Source organism: Polychytrium aggregatum (genome assembly GCF_025602895.1).
Source record: "Polychytrium aggregatum strain JEL109 chromosome Unknown BJ171scaffold_39, whole genome shotgun sequence".
Taxonomy (NCBI): domain Eukaryota; kingdom Fungi; phylum Chytridiomycota; class Chytridiomycetes; order Polychytriales; genus Polychytrium; species Polychytrium aggregatum.
This window is the reverse complement of record NW_026516241.1, coordinates 111,308-126,170: the sequence shown is the minus strand read 5'-3', so window position 1 is coordinate 126,170 and position 14,863 is coordinate 111,308. Positions and strand designations below refer to the sequence as shown.

The following is a 14,863-nucleotide window of genomic DNA, read 5'->3' as shown; positions in this document are numbered from 1 at the left end:
GATTCATTAGGTCGCAGACATTAGATGCAATCGGAAGGATCAGAGACAAGCGTTTCAGCAGCGACATTGAGACTATGCCGGCAGAGCAATCCCGCGACTGCTGCGTGGGATCGCTGTTGTGGGAATAGGGAAGCTTACGAGCCACGGACACAGACAGCGGCGTAGGTGGCGCTGGCCGAGGTGGCGGTCAAGGTCTGGCCAGTGCTGGTAGCTCGGTTGACCTGGACGTAGTAGCTGGATGTGCCGCTCCACGAGCTGGTTGTGGCATCAGTGGCGATCCAGCCGGCGGGAGTCGCGTCCGAGAGACACGAGGACAGCAAGCCGACAATCTCATTGTAGTTGGCTGTCGACTGGATATCGGCCAAGTTGGTGTTGTAGTTGCACAGGACCTGGCCACGAGTGGTCTTGATGGGGTTGCCAAAGTCGTCGGTGGGGATGCTGAAGTTGGGCGATTCACACTGCGGGCGATAGAGAGCAGCGTGCAGGGCAGTGCTGTTGGCAACCGAGAATGTGGAGGGGTTGGAGACACCATTGACATAGGGACCTTTGACCTGGATCACATAGAGACCGGGAATACTTCCATAAGCAAAGTAGTAGCCGACGTAGTTGGCTCGGAGGTTGGCGTTGGTTTGGGTGGTCGGGAAGACCTGGATCTGGGGGTTGCCAAGGCCGTCCTGGGAGGTGCGCAGGAGCGAGATGCTGTGCATTGAGGGAGGAGGAAGATTAGGGATTCAAAGCATATATGATTCGGTGAGCATTGACTCCCACAAAACATGAATTGCTGCGAACTGTAAGCCTGTGGGTTTTACTGGCCAACGACCACAGTACACAATGACCGACATTTGCCAACAGAACGAGCGCCTCGGATGATTGGCATCTCGCTGTGTATGCGAGTCTCACGCAACACAGTACTCTGGAGAAACACATACAGCTGTGATACTTACGCAAAGGTGTTGGGCTGGCCCGTGGCGGCATCGGTATCGGCAAAGTTGGTGCTGACAGAGAACCACAGGTAGCGAGGATCCTGGCTGGGACCGCCACTGGTGGCTGTGGCGGGAATACGGAAGGTATCGCCGTTGCGACCCCAACCAAAGAGGTTGTACTGGACGGCAAGAGTTGAGGTTCGCTTCACGGGGGTTGCATCCGAAAGCTGGGCGGGAAGGGCGGCCAGGAAAGCCAGGGCACTGAGGGCAGAAATGAACTTCATGGCTGGAACGGGTTGAAGCAGGCAGAGAGGTGTGGGGCGACTTGCTGCGTGGGACTGGAAGCAGGTGTTGCTGAGGTCGAAGGCGGAAGACGATGCTGCCTGGATGAGGTCTGCTTGGAGTGGGCTCCGGGTGGCCTTTTTATGCAAAGGAGATGGCAGTCCAACGGCTGTGGCCAGCCGGCGTTGGAGCAGAGCGCTGGCATGTCCAGCCGCCAATCACCCCGTCCTCTCCATTATCACCCCAAGGCCTCGAAAGAAGCGGCTTCCCCCTGAATCAAAGGCTGAACATGGTCTACCTTGGCGACAATCGGGCCAATCTCATTATGAAAGGTGGTCTGGCTGAGCCCTATCTCGCACCCTGCCGCTCTGCTTGTCCGGTATTGCATTCTTTGGCTGATCGCTGTCTGAATGCAGGTGGACATCCTTCCTCAACGGCTGCTCCCCCTTGATCTGCCCGACTCATTGTCATTCAGGAGGTTTTCTGGAAATCGTCGTGGATGGGCATGCATAATGGTCATTGCACATTGTGCCGACTTGCACCGACCGCTTCCATTGAACGCCAGGAGATAGGGGAGACCTGGTCATTCCCGGAGCATCGACAATGGCCATGGCCATCGAGGATCAGCGGCAGCGACTTGCCTCTGGTCAAGGCAACACGCCATTATCTGGGCTGCTTCCATCTCGCTCGCAACTTCAGCACTCCACTCAGCGTCCTGTCCGTATTCGCGAATGTGCTCCACTCTGCCTCAGATCCCTCATCCGCACTCGCCCTCTCGAACAGTTTGACCTTGGACTCGGCTGCATGTTGCCAGTATTGGGACAGCGGCGATGCAGTCGCAATGGCCTTTGTCGTTGTCAGCAAGACACAATATGCTAACCCCAAGATTGATGGGGAGCGTGGGGCAATCCCTTCCAGAAAGGACCTTTGTGGGCAGATCGTCATTGTGCCAATCACAGGAAAGGCATACAGCAACCATGGTCTCTGGTTGGCTGCTCCCCCGTAGTCGGGAAGCGGCCACAACGCACCTCCAGGGTGCAGAAGATCAATCGCCATCGGAGGACCAGCGGGCCAATGGACCGACTGGCCGATGTATAGTCGGCCTGGAGCATGAGAATGTCGCCTGTCGCTGGGTCCAGCGTACCTGCTCTATTGCCGCTATCGTGACCTCTATGGAACGGACAAGTGCGAGCATATGAACAAAATGGGCCAATAAATAGTAACGCTGTTATCCCTCTGGAATAGGCCGGCAAAGGTTGGGACGCAGCAAAGACACGAGGAGGAGGAGGAGGAGAGTGGAAAGATGGGCGGCGACATGGTGAATGGCGCTGAAGATATCAAGCAGCATGTGGCGGTGGATAAAAATGGAATGAGATTCAAAAGTCGGGAGCGACATCAAAAGGGAGTGCGGATCGTACAGATGGTGAGAGAAGAATCAAAGAATATAAAGATGCGCGGGTCGGGATATGACTATGGGTAAGAAACAAAATGCCGCCCGGAGACAAGAGGGCCGCGAATGCCCAGACCTGCTCCCAAGTGCCCGCTCTTAAGCGCCGTTAGAACAATCGACTTGGCGCGGTTCTCGGGAAGCAGGCCTTGGCGCCGCTCTTCGTATCTAATTTGCTGGTTTCTGCCGGTACTTGGATATCGCTGCCCCCATCCCACTGCACAAAATGTGTCAAGGAGTGACGGGAGAGGGTTCTTTGGTGATTCGCTAATATCGCCGTGATGCACATGACTTGGTTTTGCTTCACACTGTTTGCAACGTCTGACGCCGTAGGATCCATTGCTTTGGGTATTCAGAGTCCAGGGTCTCCACCGCGGATCTCCCCGAGAGCGGTTGAATATCGTGTCGCGGCTTACGACAGACAGAGTCTTGAGCAGCGCAGTACAATCCACGAGGTCAAAGCGTGCGGTCCGGCGCTTCGGAATCTAAACGGTGGCTCCGCCGCTGCTGAGCACTTGATAGTCGTGCTCGTGGACTCTTTGCATCAGCTCGCATTCTTCGAGAGCAACTTGCTCCAGCTCATCGATGGCATCCACACCCTCGGTAAAATCCAGGATACAGATGCTCTTGTCCTAATCCGAAAAGACACCATATCATTGTCAGCATCCAAGACCTGTTGGTGAGCAAAGACAGAGTCGATGCCATAGCGCCCGGAGAGATCGCATCGGCAACTCTGGTTGCGGTAAACATGAGTCTCCACAGGCAGGGCGACACACGAGGCAAGGACGTACCTGGCTGGCGCTGACGATCTTGGTGTTGTCCATCTGCACGTGGAAAACCCAGCTGGAGTGCACGTCCTTCAAGTCCACCAGGATGTGGCCGGTCTTGAAGTCCCAGACCTTGATCGACTGGTCGTAGCTGCCGCTCACGATGCGATCTTGATCAAAACAGAGGGTCCGGACGAGATCGGTGTGCTTGGACAGGGTCCGGATCAACTGGCCCGTATGCGCGTTCCAGATCTTGATCGATTTATCGTTGCTGCCGGAGGCAATGTACCTGCCATCAAAGTGCACGCAGGCCAGGCCGCGCGCGTGCTCTCGAAAATCGCGCAGGAGCTTGCCCGTGTTGACGTCCCAGAGTTTTACGATTGCATCGCCCGAGGCCGACGCAAGAAGGTTCCCAAAAAGATGAATGGCGTTGACGGCAGCCACGTGGCCTTCGAGCACACGCAGCAAGGCGCCTGTATGCAGGTCCCAGACCTTGATCAGATGGTCTTTGGAGCACGAAACAATCACTTCCGAGTTGAAGCGGACATCCAGGACAGGCAGCGTGTGTCCGCTCAGGCGTTTCAACAACTTGCCCGTCGGGAATTCCCAGATGATGATGGAGTGGTCCGACGAGCCTGTGACAATGTACCGCGAGTCGTACTGCAGACAAAGGACTGATCCGTCGTGGCCGTGGAGCGTGCGCACGCACTTTGCTTTCTTGATGTCCCAAAATCGCACTGTCCGGTCTCGCGAGCCGGAGATGATGTAGTTGCGGTCGAATTGGATGCAGTAAACCGAGTCGCTGTGGCCCTCGAGCTTCTTTTGTCGGATCTTGCCGGTCCTCCAGTTTGTCTCGAGGAGCAGTCGCTGTCGATGCAGGTACTTCCAGTCTCGAGGTTTCGGGGGCGGATGAGGCTCGGCTGGATCGGACTGCTGGCCGTTGGAAATGCTCTGAACCGAGTGCGTGCTGTTGTTGAGGCTCTGCAGGCGAGTTTCGGGGCCCGACTCGAGGCTGCGAGCCGAGCCAGATACCGAGCCAGGGTGCTCGCCGTGTGGCTGGGGCCGCCCGCTGATCTGGTCGATCGATTGGCGAGGCGTATTAATGGCAGAGATGGCGGGGCAATATTCTGGACGTACGGCCGGCAGCGTCCAGCGCCCTCTCCACTGGTTGAGGTAGAATCGGCGCCAAATGTCGCGGTCGTTTGCGAGGCTGTACCAGAGCCTAGACACCTGCGAGGCTTTGGCGAGGGTTTTTACATCGTTGAGTTGTGAGAGGATATGCAGCGACAGCTCGAACGGGAGCTGCTTGAGAAAATCTGTGTGGTTTGGCCGGCGTTTGGGGAGAGATTGGATTATAATGAGACGGCGCCGAGATGCAGGGGCTCACAGCCGTGTGCGAGAGTATGTTCGGGTTTAGGAGGAGAGTCTACATAGACAGCATAGGCAGCATAGGCAGCATAGGCAGAAGGGGCTATACTCGCTACAGCGGGAAGCATACCGATCCTGGTGAGCTCCTCGATGACAAAAGCCGAGTCAGTGACGGATGCGCGCTTCATTTCGTTGGCCAGGTCTCGCCCTCTTGAGGCCGAGGCCTCTGGGGCGTTCTCGATGGTCTGGGGAGGCGAACTGGCAGGATGCCGGTCGCTGTTCCCGGGATCGGCCCTCACCAAGTCGAGGATCCTGGAGAACATCAGAGTCGGATGCGGGGGGTGAGAAGCAGTGAGATGTTGGTTAGAGGCAACAGCGCGAGGAGGAATGCAGAAAAAATATAGTGAGTGGATGAACAAGTGGGCGGGGCCAAGTGGGAAGGGAAACGATGAACGCAAGCAGAGAACAAGCGCCAGAGCCAAGAACGGAGGATGGAAAGTCCTGTTCGAGCTCGTACAGAGACGATCCAAATGTATGTCGGGGGGGGGGCAAAAGAGAGGGACGTCTAGAATCTAGGATCTATGAAGGGCGCCGTGAAAGGGATTTCAGCCAGCACCAGGAAGAGATACAAGTGGGCGATGGGCGGGAGAGCCGCCAACGAAAGAAAGGTCGGCGCTCAGAAGCAGCCGAGGCAGAGCGCCAGAATCAGCCCAATCAGACGACCGAGGCAAAGACCGACGGAGGGCCAGAAAGTCCTGCGGGCAGAGCGGCGACCAGGACCGAGAGGGCCGCAGGAGATTCGGTCGGTCCCAGAGCCCGCAGGCGGAGGACGGAGCCTTGCGCTTTGCGCTCCCCTGGTCCCCTCCAGCCTGGACCCGTCCAGCAGCGAGCGTCTGGGGACGCTGGGATGAGGGCCAGGCAGGGTTGCTGAGCGGGCAGGCTGAGACGATTGATCGGCCGACGGATCGATCGATCGCACGGCAACATGGCATAAACGGCCGACAGATATGGATGCCACAATGGAAGTTGCAATGGAAGGCTGCGGCGGATGCCGGAATCGCAAAATAGGCGGCAAAAGCCGGCAGCTGGAATGAAGGCAAAGACAAATGATAAAAGCAAGCCATAAGAGCGAATGGCAGAGGCCTACTTTCTGACCAGGCCCGCAACGGATTGCTTCATGGCTGCGACGGGCAGACGGGCGGTTTGTTGGACAGCGAGATATCGGGCGACGTTCGAGGTGGGCTCGCTCTGGATGAAAGTTTGACGGCGAGGACGACGACGACCCGCAGCCGGACGGGCGCTGCCGCAGACGGATGAGCTGATGCGACAAGGGAGGGGGCGCCCTGTGGGTTGCACCACGCCAGCTGCGAGGCTGTCCGCCGAGTGGGACGGCGCTGTCGATGCCGTCGAGGCCATAGGAGTGCAGTACACTTTATTCAGAAAAAAAACGGGACAATATAGCCGTTTCCATGAACATGTAGTATGTGCTGTGCTTGCGTCAAGCAAAGCCACAAGAAATAAAACAGATCACTTTGGCAGCCTCCGAGTGAAGACCGCCGGTCGCTCTCCGGTCTCCACAATCGACCTGCATACTGGTCTCGGAGTGCCAGCGGCGAATGGTCATGGCCAGCGCGCGATAACATTGGGTAACAAAATATTCGATGAATGGTCAAAAACCCGGGTGTCCCGTTTTTTATTGGATTGCCTGCAATATGCCACTCGCGCAGGAATAGTGTACATGATTTGACATGAAATCGGTTGAGCTTCTGCACCATCCAGCACGACTCGGCACCATCCAGCACGACTCGGCACCATCCAGCACGACTCGGCACCACCGACGCATGTCTGGCGGCTCGCTCTTTGTCCACCGTATCCATGTGCTTCAGCAACAGTGTATTTGGTTTCGAACATGCATCGGGGACAGGCCAACGGCCAGCTGCCCCAAGCAAACAGCCCAATCCCACACCAACACCCTCTTCCGAGATTCCATCGTGGCTGCCGATGCAGCAGGCCCGAGCATTCTAGGGATCCATGCGGATCGAGCTTCGGAGGGGCTTTGGTGCACTGGTCTGGCTGATGCGGGCGGCCTTGCCAGCAGTAGCCCAACGATTGAGCGAATCTGCCAGCTCGAGCAAATAGCTGATGCCCATTTGGCAGAGGCAAAGCCGAGGCAGTGTGTACGGTGGACAGGACCGAAACATGAGCATCTTTGGTTGGAGATACGCTCATCGGCTCCTCCCTTTCCTCGCTTCTTTGTTTCGCCGCTGTGGAATCCACGTGTGCATCAGTCATATTCAACCCGAACCTACCTGGACGAGTTGTGGATAGTTGTGCCTCCCAGAACAATGCGGATGCCCGGGTTGCTCGCATTGATCTTGCTGACTTCTCGTGCTTCAGCATAGGTGGCACCGCCAACAATGAACACGATGATATCCTGCGGCCTGGTGATCCCAGACCAACCGAGGATGTAAGCTGTAGGGTCAAGCATCACGCTCCATACTCCATACTCCATACTCCATACTCTTGCCGGTGGATAACAATCCATCCCGCCTGCTTCCCAATGTTGCACTTCCTTTGTCAGGGCCGTGACAACTCTCCAGCCACGTACTTGTCTCTCGTTCCGCCATCGACAAACGGATAGGCGCCCTCTTTCGTCTTGCCCTTGATGACCGATTCGATGGTCTCGACCAGGTAGGGAGTGTGCTGCGTATAGACGTTCTCGATGCCCTTCAGTCCTTTGAAAACTTGCTTCGTTCTCGCAAAGACGTCGGTGTTTGAAAAGATGTCATCCTGGCGCTGATCCGATCCAGCGTACTGAATGATGGACGAGGCCACCTGGACAACCACCCGAATCATTCGCAGCTCTAGCATCAGTGCCAGGAGATTGGTGGTGCGGCTGCTGCTTCCCAACTGCCTTTGCTTGCACTGCAAGACTGTCGGCATTGAAATCCCCGCCGGACCACCAAGACAAGGGGTAGTCGCTGCAAAAACCAACACTGCGCGCTTACCAGAACCTGGTCCTCGCTGGCACCCTGCTTCTTGAGCATCTCGACCAAAAGCCCAGACATGCTGTTCGCAGCCTTCTCGTATCTCAGAGCATAGAGCATCACCAGCCGAACCTTGAGCTCCACAGGGACGTTGGGTCGCTCAATCAGCTTCTGCAGGGTCTGCAATGACCAGCGGGACCAGTTAGCCTCCGAGATGCTATGTGTGCTACTCGATCGCCAAGCTAGCCCACGGATGCAGCCGTTACCTTGACATCCTGCGAGTGGTTTTCCTGGACGGCAAGGCTTTGCTCCAGCTCGCTCACTTCCAGTAAACTGTTGCGCTCGATCAGACGACTCAGCTCGCTCACAAGCGAGACGTGCTTGGTGACGTTTCCAGAGAGCTTTTTGAACTCTGGATATTCATCGATAAAGCGCTTCATGTCGGCGATGCTCTCGACATTCATGCTGGACTTGTGCTTGTTCTGGTACTCGTCCACATACTCTTTGATCTGGCCGCCGAGATCGCCCATGTTCATGAAGACGCATTTTTTGTAGAACGGGTCCTGCTCGATGTTCAAGACGATTTCCTGTTATAGGCCGGTCCAGGTCGTGGGATGTGTGTCATGGAAATGTTGGGGTGCAAGACAGAAGCGTGGGGTTGCGGCGGATTAGTGCACGAATCGGTCGCTGGAGTCCTGATTGTCATGCAACAAACAGCACGCCGAGATCGCCCCACAGCACAGCCATGCAACAGTGCGGCCTCTATCGATTCCGTCGCAGCGCCATCCCCAATCGACAGATCAGACTCCAAGCTATCGTCGGCAGCAAGTACCTTCATCTCTGGGCGGCGATCCGGAGAATCACCCAGACTGACTCTGCCATTCGTGATGCCCAGCAGCTCGTGGACGAGCGCTTGATAGGTCCACTGGCTGAGGAGGGGGGTCACAGGATCCTGGCGGCGATCAAGGATCAGGAGAATCGGGGCGGTGTCGGGTCGACGAAAGTCGAACAGGGGACCTTCTTGTTGGATTTGGTACTGAGGGCATTGAAATGGAGGGTCGTTACTACATCAGATTGAAATGAACCCAGCGACCGATACGCAAGGCGACACACGATATCCTTGCGACTGGGCGTTGTCCGCTCGAAGCGATTGCCCACCGTACTCCAGTACCATCCATATCACCCACCACCCACCATCAGTGCCACTCCCGACGCCTCTGCAAACTCACCATGACCTCGGTCGCAAGTTTCTTGGCCAGCACCGACGACTTGGCATATCGAATCAAGGGCTTCTTCTTGAGCGCCAGCAAGATGGCCACGAGGCCCTCGGTGGAGCGTTGGAAGGTCTTTGTCTCCCAGGATGTGCCGTTTTCAAAGTAGAGCGAGTAGGCAGGAGGTGCCAATCCAAGGGAAAAGAGGTCCGGATTGACGGCCAGGAAATCGGCATAGTATTCCTGCACCTCCCGGACGACTTCGTACTCATCGACTTCGGCCAGACGCTCGATGGCCGATTTTTTGAGAGAGTTGCTAAAGTCTGTCCAAGATGATGTCGGCCAGCCCAGGCGCCAGTTCGTCCAAAGTGTCAGCCATCGAGTTGGCAAAGCAAAGACAATTTGTCCGGCTGTTAGAATGCAGTCCCTGAGTCGATACCGTCGCATGACCGCGGGTATCTCAGACAACCCCGATAGGCCAACGGCAAGGAACCAACGAGACTTCAACAACGAAACGACGATCCATGGCAGTAGACTACAAGACGACGCAATGCTGGAGCAGCCAAGGGAGTAGCCATGACCACGACGACTTGGATCAAATCAGCGCCCGTCTCCGTCTGTCGGACGTCTTCCCCGGCGAGGCTTACACAGATAGTACTCTCCGTAGCATGGGTCTCTCAGCTCCTCGACAAGAGCCTGGATCGACTCGGGTGTGGGGCGGACGAAGGTGATGCATTTGAGATGCTTCATCTTTTCCTTTTGGCGGTTGTCCACCCGATCGATCAGAAAGATTTCACGAGCCAGGAGCTGGGACTGCGTCACGACCATCGATATGATCGGTGTCTGGTGGCAGAGAAGATATGGACGGTGCGTTGGGCGGGTGCGTTGGGCGGGTGCGTTAGGCGGGTATGGAAGAAGAGCAAGCGTGCCGATATCGATATCGATATCGATATAGGCATCATTGAGACGGCTTCGACAGTGCTGCGGGTCACGCTCTAACAACAGGACCGATGCGCTTCGTTGGGGCTCGCCGCTGTGGGATTGTGAATGGCACAGGAGGCTGGCGACGACAGAGTCGGCGCTTACCGTTTCGCCGTCGAGCAAAAGAACCTTCATACCCGACACATCCTGGATCATCTTGTTCAGATAGCCCTATACGATGGCAGACGCTCAGACAATGGCCCAAACGAGAGCCCACACCAAGTATGAGAGGCTCCATTGCCGAGTCCATCGCATGCGCGAGATGGATGCTGGTTGGAGACGGAACGTCGATGCACGGCAGGCAGACATGATGGAACGGCAAGCGCAGGTTCCAAGCGAAAGAAGCAAGCCAAGACAAGCAGCACGCTCACCTGAACGGACTTGATGACATCCATGGCGCTTGCGGCTCTTGCGTATGCAGCTTGGCGAAGCGGAGGGACTGGGCTGTCGTTGATGTGGCCGTATCAGGAGGCCTTGCAGATACACGATGAAAGTCGACTCCGCGCCCGTGATGGGTTTTGGGCTCGGAGACAATTGGAATGGATCTGGCCAGGGTTGCCTCTCTCGGTGAGAGCGCGCCTTCTCGCCGAGAAGGAAGCCCGTCCTGTTCTCCATCGAGGACAGCGCCTGGGCTGGGCAAGACTGTCGAGATGCCAGAGTGCCCAAGACGACACTGGGCAAGAGGAGATGGGCATCCAGACAAAACATCCCGAGGCATGTCGGTCACATCACACGAATGCATCATTGCACTATTGCACCATCCGAGCTGTGGACCGCACGATCCGGCATATTCGGGTAGATGGCAGAGTGGCGCCTTCGATTGGATGGGCATCCGTGGCCAAAGCAGAAGCAGAAGCAAAACTAGAAACAGAAGCAGGACCAGAACCAGAGGCGAAACCGCATCGGCGGTCTGCTGCAAGCGAACCGGAAGCGCCCCTCTGTCCAACGGGCTTTTCCATCAGCCAGCCCGCGCCAGAGCCGAGCAACTCGCCTGGCCAGCCGCACGATGCGCGCAGCCAGAGCACGCACCATGAGCCGCCATGACGGTCATGGCCAATTTCGATGAGCCCACCCGACAGGGTCCGCACTCGCTTCCCAGACCACCAGCAACCGGCCGACACCGACCCGCCACCACCGCCCCCCGACTCCTCGACCCGGTCAGCCGGGGTGCACGTTGGTGCTCGCCGCATTGACAATCGCCACATCGACAATCGGTATATTGCCAATCGACGCTCGCCACCAATACATGCGACGGGGGTTGTCTGCTCCTCCAGCCTCTCATATCAGCCCATCCCAACAAGACCAGACCTGCCGCGTCCTCTGGCCACGAGGACAGCAATCCTCCTTGGCCCAAGGATGGGCGTGCTGTGCAAGGCCCGTGTTGTATGGACTCGATGCACATGGGAAGCCACAAGCACAATGCCATCAATAACGAGCCCGAAGCACGACCCTTGGGAACACACACCAAGAACAGACAATTCGTGATTCCTGCTCCACCCGACGCCACCTTCTGCCGACGCGTACGAATGTATTGCGGTGACGCTTGAGTACTGGCCCATGACGAGCTCTCCCGTTGGCCCACGGGTGGGTTGCTTCCGCTGGCTCACATTCAGTTGCTCCCGGTGCCATTGCGGATGACCGCCTGCTCGTCGTGGATGAATCCCCTGACCCAGCGACTCCATGGCGAGGGCTGCTGCACGGCCACCACAATCTCCCTCTGCACCCCGACTCCCAGCACGTCCTTTTGAACGGTGCGGGCTCGCCTGGCTCCCTTCTCTCGCATTGCATCGTCGTCTCCCAGCTCGTCGACTCTGCTCCCGACCACATCGCTGCTATGGAAAAGCCTCTCGCCCCGCCCTACGTCCAGGCCGACGGCAAGTCGCCGTACATGGTCCCGCTTTCCTCCAACTCTAGCTACACCCCGCTTTCCTCCAACTCTGGCTACACCCCGCTGTCAGCGGATTCCGGCTACGCCCCGTTCCTGACCACCGCCGGAGAGGACGACAAAGAACCGCCGGCCTACCAAATCGCGGTTGGGCCCGCCAGGTCATCTTCCACGTCCAGCACCAACGCCGCGGTGGGGATCATTTGTTGCTCGATCCTCACCGCTATTGTCATTGCTGTGCTCTGGTACACGGTCGGCAACATCAATAATGGGGCCAACTCACCAGCGGACCCAACAAGTTCGCCAGTCTCATCCTCGCGCACGGCTTATGTGATTACCCACAACACCAAAGCCCAATGGATGCAGCAGGTAAGCCCCTTTCATCAGTTTTTGCCTTGGCCCACTCACTGGCCTCAAGAGTAAGCTACGGGATGGGCTGACGCTGTCTGCTCGGTCGCTGATCTATCGCTCACTATGCATCAGATGGCAACGAGCTTCAATAAAGGCAGCTCAAGCCAGGTCTCGATCACTGTCGACAGCAATATCACAGAGTACCTGGGCTGGGCCACTGCTTGGTCGCCTGCAAACTATCTCTGGTGGGTTTCCTGTCCAGCGCCGCCGAAGAGTGAAAACATGGCAGAAACCATGGCGCCACCTGCACAGCAAACGACCCGAACAGCGGTACTCACTCACTCACTCACTCACTCACTCACCTTCTGTCTCCCGCGGCACGCAGGGTTGAGCAGGTTGACATGTCTGGCACGCCTCTGTTCAACAATTCCATTGCGTATACCACCATGTACGCCAGCGAGTGTACTTCTGTCGCCATGACCCCGCTCGGCATTGCAATGTGGAAGAAGATGGCCACTGCCCTCGGCTATCCCCAAAAACAGCTGGGCTGGAAGGACATCATCACCCTGGCTGCCACCGACAACGTCTGGACCGCCAGCTACAACCAGGTAAGCGTCTCTCTCCTTGTCGACCGGGACGTTGCCACCTGACGTTTCCTTCGTCACGCAGCCCAGTTTTCTGATCTTGCTTGCGCTTTGCTTCAATCCCAGCCTTGGGGGAGCTTCAAGTTTGCCCACGGCCACCCTGTTTACTCGAACAGCGGCCGCCTGACCTTGATCGCCACCATCAACGCCGCCAACGGCAACACCACCTCCCTGACGCAGTCCTCGGTCAGCAGCGCCATTCCGATCCTCAAGAGCCTCGAGCGATCCATCGTGCATCTCGGCAGCAACGATCTGGATCTCTTGAACAGGATGGTCCTACGCGGCGTGAGTAGACACGATCGCGGCTGTGAGACCGACTTTTCCTTCGGAACGCATCCAAGCCAATGTCAGAGCTGATGCACACACCCTTCTGCACCTCCAGCCCAACTACCTGCATGCCGTCGCCACCTACGAGGTATGCAAACCAAGGGTGACTTCTCCACTGCACCACACCAGCTCGGCTGCGGTCACGATTCTCACACTCCATTTGCTTCTGCTCGCTCTGTGGGGATGACTCCATCAGTCCAATGTCATCAAGTACAACACACAGAACGCATCGAGCATGATCGACGACACTCTGGTGTTCATCTATCCATATGACGGAACCTTCTGGTCCGAGCATCCGTACTGTACCCTGACTGGTACCTCGTAAGCATCTCACCCCCGCTGCTTCGTTCATTCATGACAAATGCTCGCCACCTTCCTGGCGTGTCGTTTCCCTCGGGCTGCTCTGGCCGTTGAAGCTGCGTTTGAGGAGGCTATTCCTGGCAATGCATGCCACGACGAGTACATTCCAAACCTCGATCTTGCCTGTACTGACACAACTGATGTTGCTTGGCTCCACTATAGTGCATACACCCCTTCATCCGGCTCCATCAGCGAATCCTTCAAGGCTTACCTCACCACCACCAGTGCCCAAACGCAGCTTGTGCAGACAGGGCTGCGGCCTATGCGATCGATGCAGGCCACCCTGGATGTGCGCACCGTCGCCGGCACCCCATTCACAACCGCCAACGGTGTCGATCCAAACTTCGAGCTGGGCTCCGTGCCCATCATTCCGTACCCACCGGCCTCGGTCATGACTGCCATCGTCAACAACTGGACCCAGTTCAAGAAGCCAGCGGTTGTGACCATGTTGGTTGAAAACTCGCAACAGCTCCACAGCGGTGCCATGAGTAGTTACTACCTCACAGTGTCGTATGCCGTGCAGACGTTCATCTCGATGATGTCGGATACGGTAAGACCCGAGCTATCCCTATATCATCCCCCCCATTCAGCCCAGTCCAGTCCAGCCCAGTCCAGTCCAGTCTCGTACCAATGGCAAACCACACCACCATCGCTCCTGACTACCAAGCATCTGGATTATTGACTCGCAATTGCCCTCCAATCTGTCTCTCCAGGACTACTTGTACTTTTACACCTACAGTTCCACCACAAACCAGATCCTGCCGCCAGGCGACAACTACCTGCTGTCCGCCACCAGGAACTTCTACTATTATCAGACCAACCAAGTGCTGACCAGCACCCCGACCGACAGCGGCAGCGCCCTCTTTGACGCCGTTGGCCAGGTCGTATCCTCCACGACGACGCTTCAGAGCCAGAACAATGCCAAGGGGCTGTCCAACATGCTCTACGCCGTCGTCGTCGTGTCCGATGGCATCGACTCGGGCAGCAAGAACTACTCCCTCGCCACTCTCCTCCAGGCTCTGCCATCTGGCACCGACCCGAACCAGGTCCATGTCTACACCATCGCCCTGGGCAACAACGTCTACAGCAACTCTCTGTACTCGATTGCGGCGCAGACCAACGGACAGTTCTTCAGCATGTCGCTCCGGAGCAGCTACCACACCACCAGCAACACCATTTCGGATGCCTTTAACCAAATCGTGAGTGAGTTTTGAGTGGGAAAGGAGGCTCGTGGGACCCGGTGAATATCGCTAGCTATTGATGTGCTACTTCAATGGACGGGGGAGACGAAATACACACACACAATCCTCTGGAAATGGGTGCTACAGAT

The 14,863-nt window shown here is 56.9% G+C and overlaps 4 protein-coding genes across 4 annotated transcripts; 1 reads left to right on the top strand and 3 right to left on the bottom strand.

Moving 5' to 3' along the window:
- Nucleotides 1–134: 134 nt before the first annotated feature.
- Nucleotides 135–1,207, bottom strand: BJ171DRAFT_477444 (uncharacterized protein; the record flags this gene model as incomplete). Its single annotated transcript, XM_053108876.1, has 2 exons — nucleotides 135–699; nucleotides 945–1,207. The coding sequence occupies 2 exons, from the start codon at nucleotides 1,205–1,207 to the stop codon at nucleotides 135–137; spliced, it is 828 nt and encodes a 275-aa protein (XP_052963541.1).
- A 1,828-nt stretch (nucleotides 1,208–3,035) lies between these two features.
- BJ171DRAFT_204169 (WD40-repeat-containing domain protein) lies at nucleotides 3,036–5,239 on the bottom strand. The gene is made up of 3 exons (XM_053106298.1): nucleotides 4,918–5,239; nucleotides 3,444–4,735; nucleotides 3,036–3,284 (listed from the first exon to the last, which is right to left on the bottom strand). The coding sequence occupies exons 1-3, from the start codon at nucleotides 5,108–5,110 to the stop codon at nucleotides 3,138–3,140; spliced, it is 1,632 nt and encodes a 543-aa protein (XP_052963540.1). The 5' UTR covers nucleotides 5,111–5,239; the 3' UTR covers nucleotides 3,036–3,137.
- A 1,739-nt stretch (nucleotides 5,240–6,978) lies between these two features.
- Nucleotides 6,979–10,538, bottom strand: BJ171DRAFT_204140 (Sec1-like protein). Its single transcript, XM_053106297.1, has 9 exons — nucleotides 10,338–10,538; nucleotides 10,072–10,137; nucleotides 9,633–9,828; nucleotides 9,004–9,308; nucleotides 8,607–8,810; nucleotides 8,041–8,361; nucleotides 7,796–7,954; nucleotides 7,396–7,622; nucleotides 6,979–7,228 (listed from the first exon to the last, which is right to left on the bottom strand). Exons 1-9 carry the CDS (start codon nucleotides 10,359–10,361, stop codon nucleotides 7,093–7,095), a joined length of 1,638 nt encoding a protein of 545 aa, XP_052963539.1. The 5' UTR covers nucleotides 10,362–10,538; the 3' UTR covers nucleotides 6,979–7,092.
- Nucleotides 10,539–11,599: 1,061 nt separating this feature from the next.
- On the top strand, nucleotides 11,600–14,836 carry BJ171DRAFT_204129 (bacterial extracellular solute-binding protein-domain-containing protein). Its single transcript, XM_053106296.1, has 8 exons — nucleotides 11,600–12,220; nucleotides 12,335–12,447; nucleotides 12,588–12,810; nucleotides 12,913–13,131; nucleotides 13,229–13,261; nucleotides 13,370–13,494; nucleotides 13,696–14,083; nucleotides 14,247–14,836. The coding sequence occupies exons 1-8, from the start codon at nucleotides 11,801–11,803 to the stop codon at nucleotides 14,745–14,747; spliced, it is 2,022 nt and encodes a 673-aa protein (XP_052963538.1). The 5' UTR covers nucleotides 11,600–11,800; the 3' UTR covers nucleotides 14,748–14,836.
- The last annotated feature ends 27 nt before the right edge of the window (nucleotides 14,837–14,863 follow it).

What these genes read in the sequence shown, in the direction of transcription:
- BJ171DRAFT_204129 (XM_053106296.1), top strand. Translation starts at nt 11,801, where the DNA reads ATGGAAAAGCCTCTCGCCCCGCCCTACGTCCAGGCCGACGGCAAGTCG. An exon ending in TGTACCCTGACTGGTACCTC is followed by an intron (nt 13,495 to 13,695) that starts GTAAGCATCTCA and finishes GCTCCACTATAG; the next exon opens with TGCATACACCCCTTCATCCG. An exon ending in TCTCGATGATGTCGGATACG is followed by an intron (nt 14,084 to 14,246) that starts GTAAGACCCGAG and finishes CTGTCTCTCCAG; the next exon opens with GACTACTTGTACTTTTACAC.
- BJ171DRAFT_204169 (XM_053106298.1), bottom strand. Translation starts at nt 5,110, where the DNA reads ATGTTCTCCAGGATCCTCGACTTGGTGAGGGCCGATCCCGGGAACAGC. An exon ending in CGAGGAGCTCACCAGGATCG is followed by an intron (nt 4,736 to 4,917) that starts GTATGCTTCCCG and finishes CAAACCACACAG; the next exon opens with ATTTTCTCAAGCAGCTCCCG. An exon ending in AGATCGTCAGCGCCAGCCAG is followed by an intron (nt 3,285 to 3,443) that starts GTACGTCCTTGC and finishes TTTTCGGATTAG; the next exon opens with GACAAGAGCATCTGTATCCT.
- BJ171DRAFT_204140 (XM_053106297.1), bottom strand. Translation starts at nt 10,361, where the DNA reads ATGGATGTCATCAAGTCCGTTCAG. An exon ending in CCAGCGAGGACCAGGTTCTG is followed by an intron (nt 7,623 to 7,795) that starts GTAAGCGCGCAG and finishes GTGGTTGTCCAG; the next exon opens with GTGGCCTCGTCCATCATTCA. An exon ending in GATGGCGGAACGAGAGACAA is followed by an intron (nt 7,229 to 7,395) that starts GTACGTGGCTGG and finishes TGGGATCACCAG; the next exon opens with GCCGCAGGATATCATCGTGT.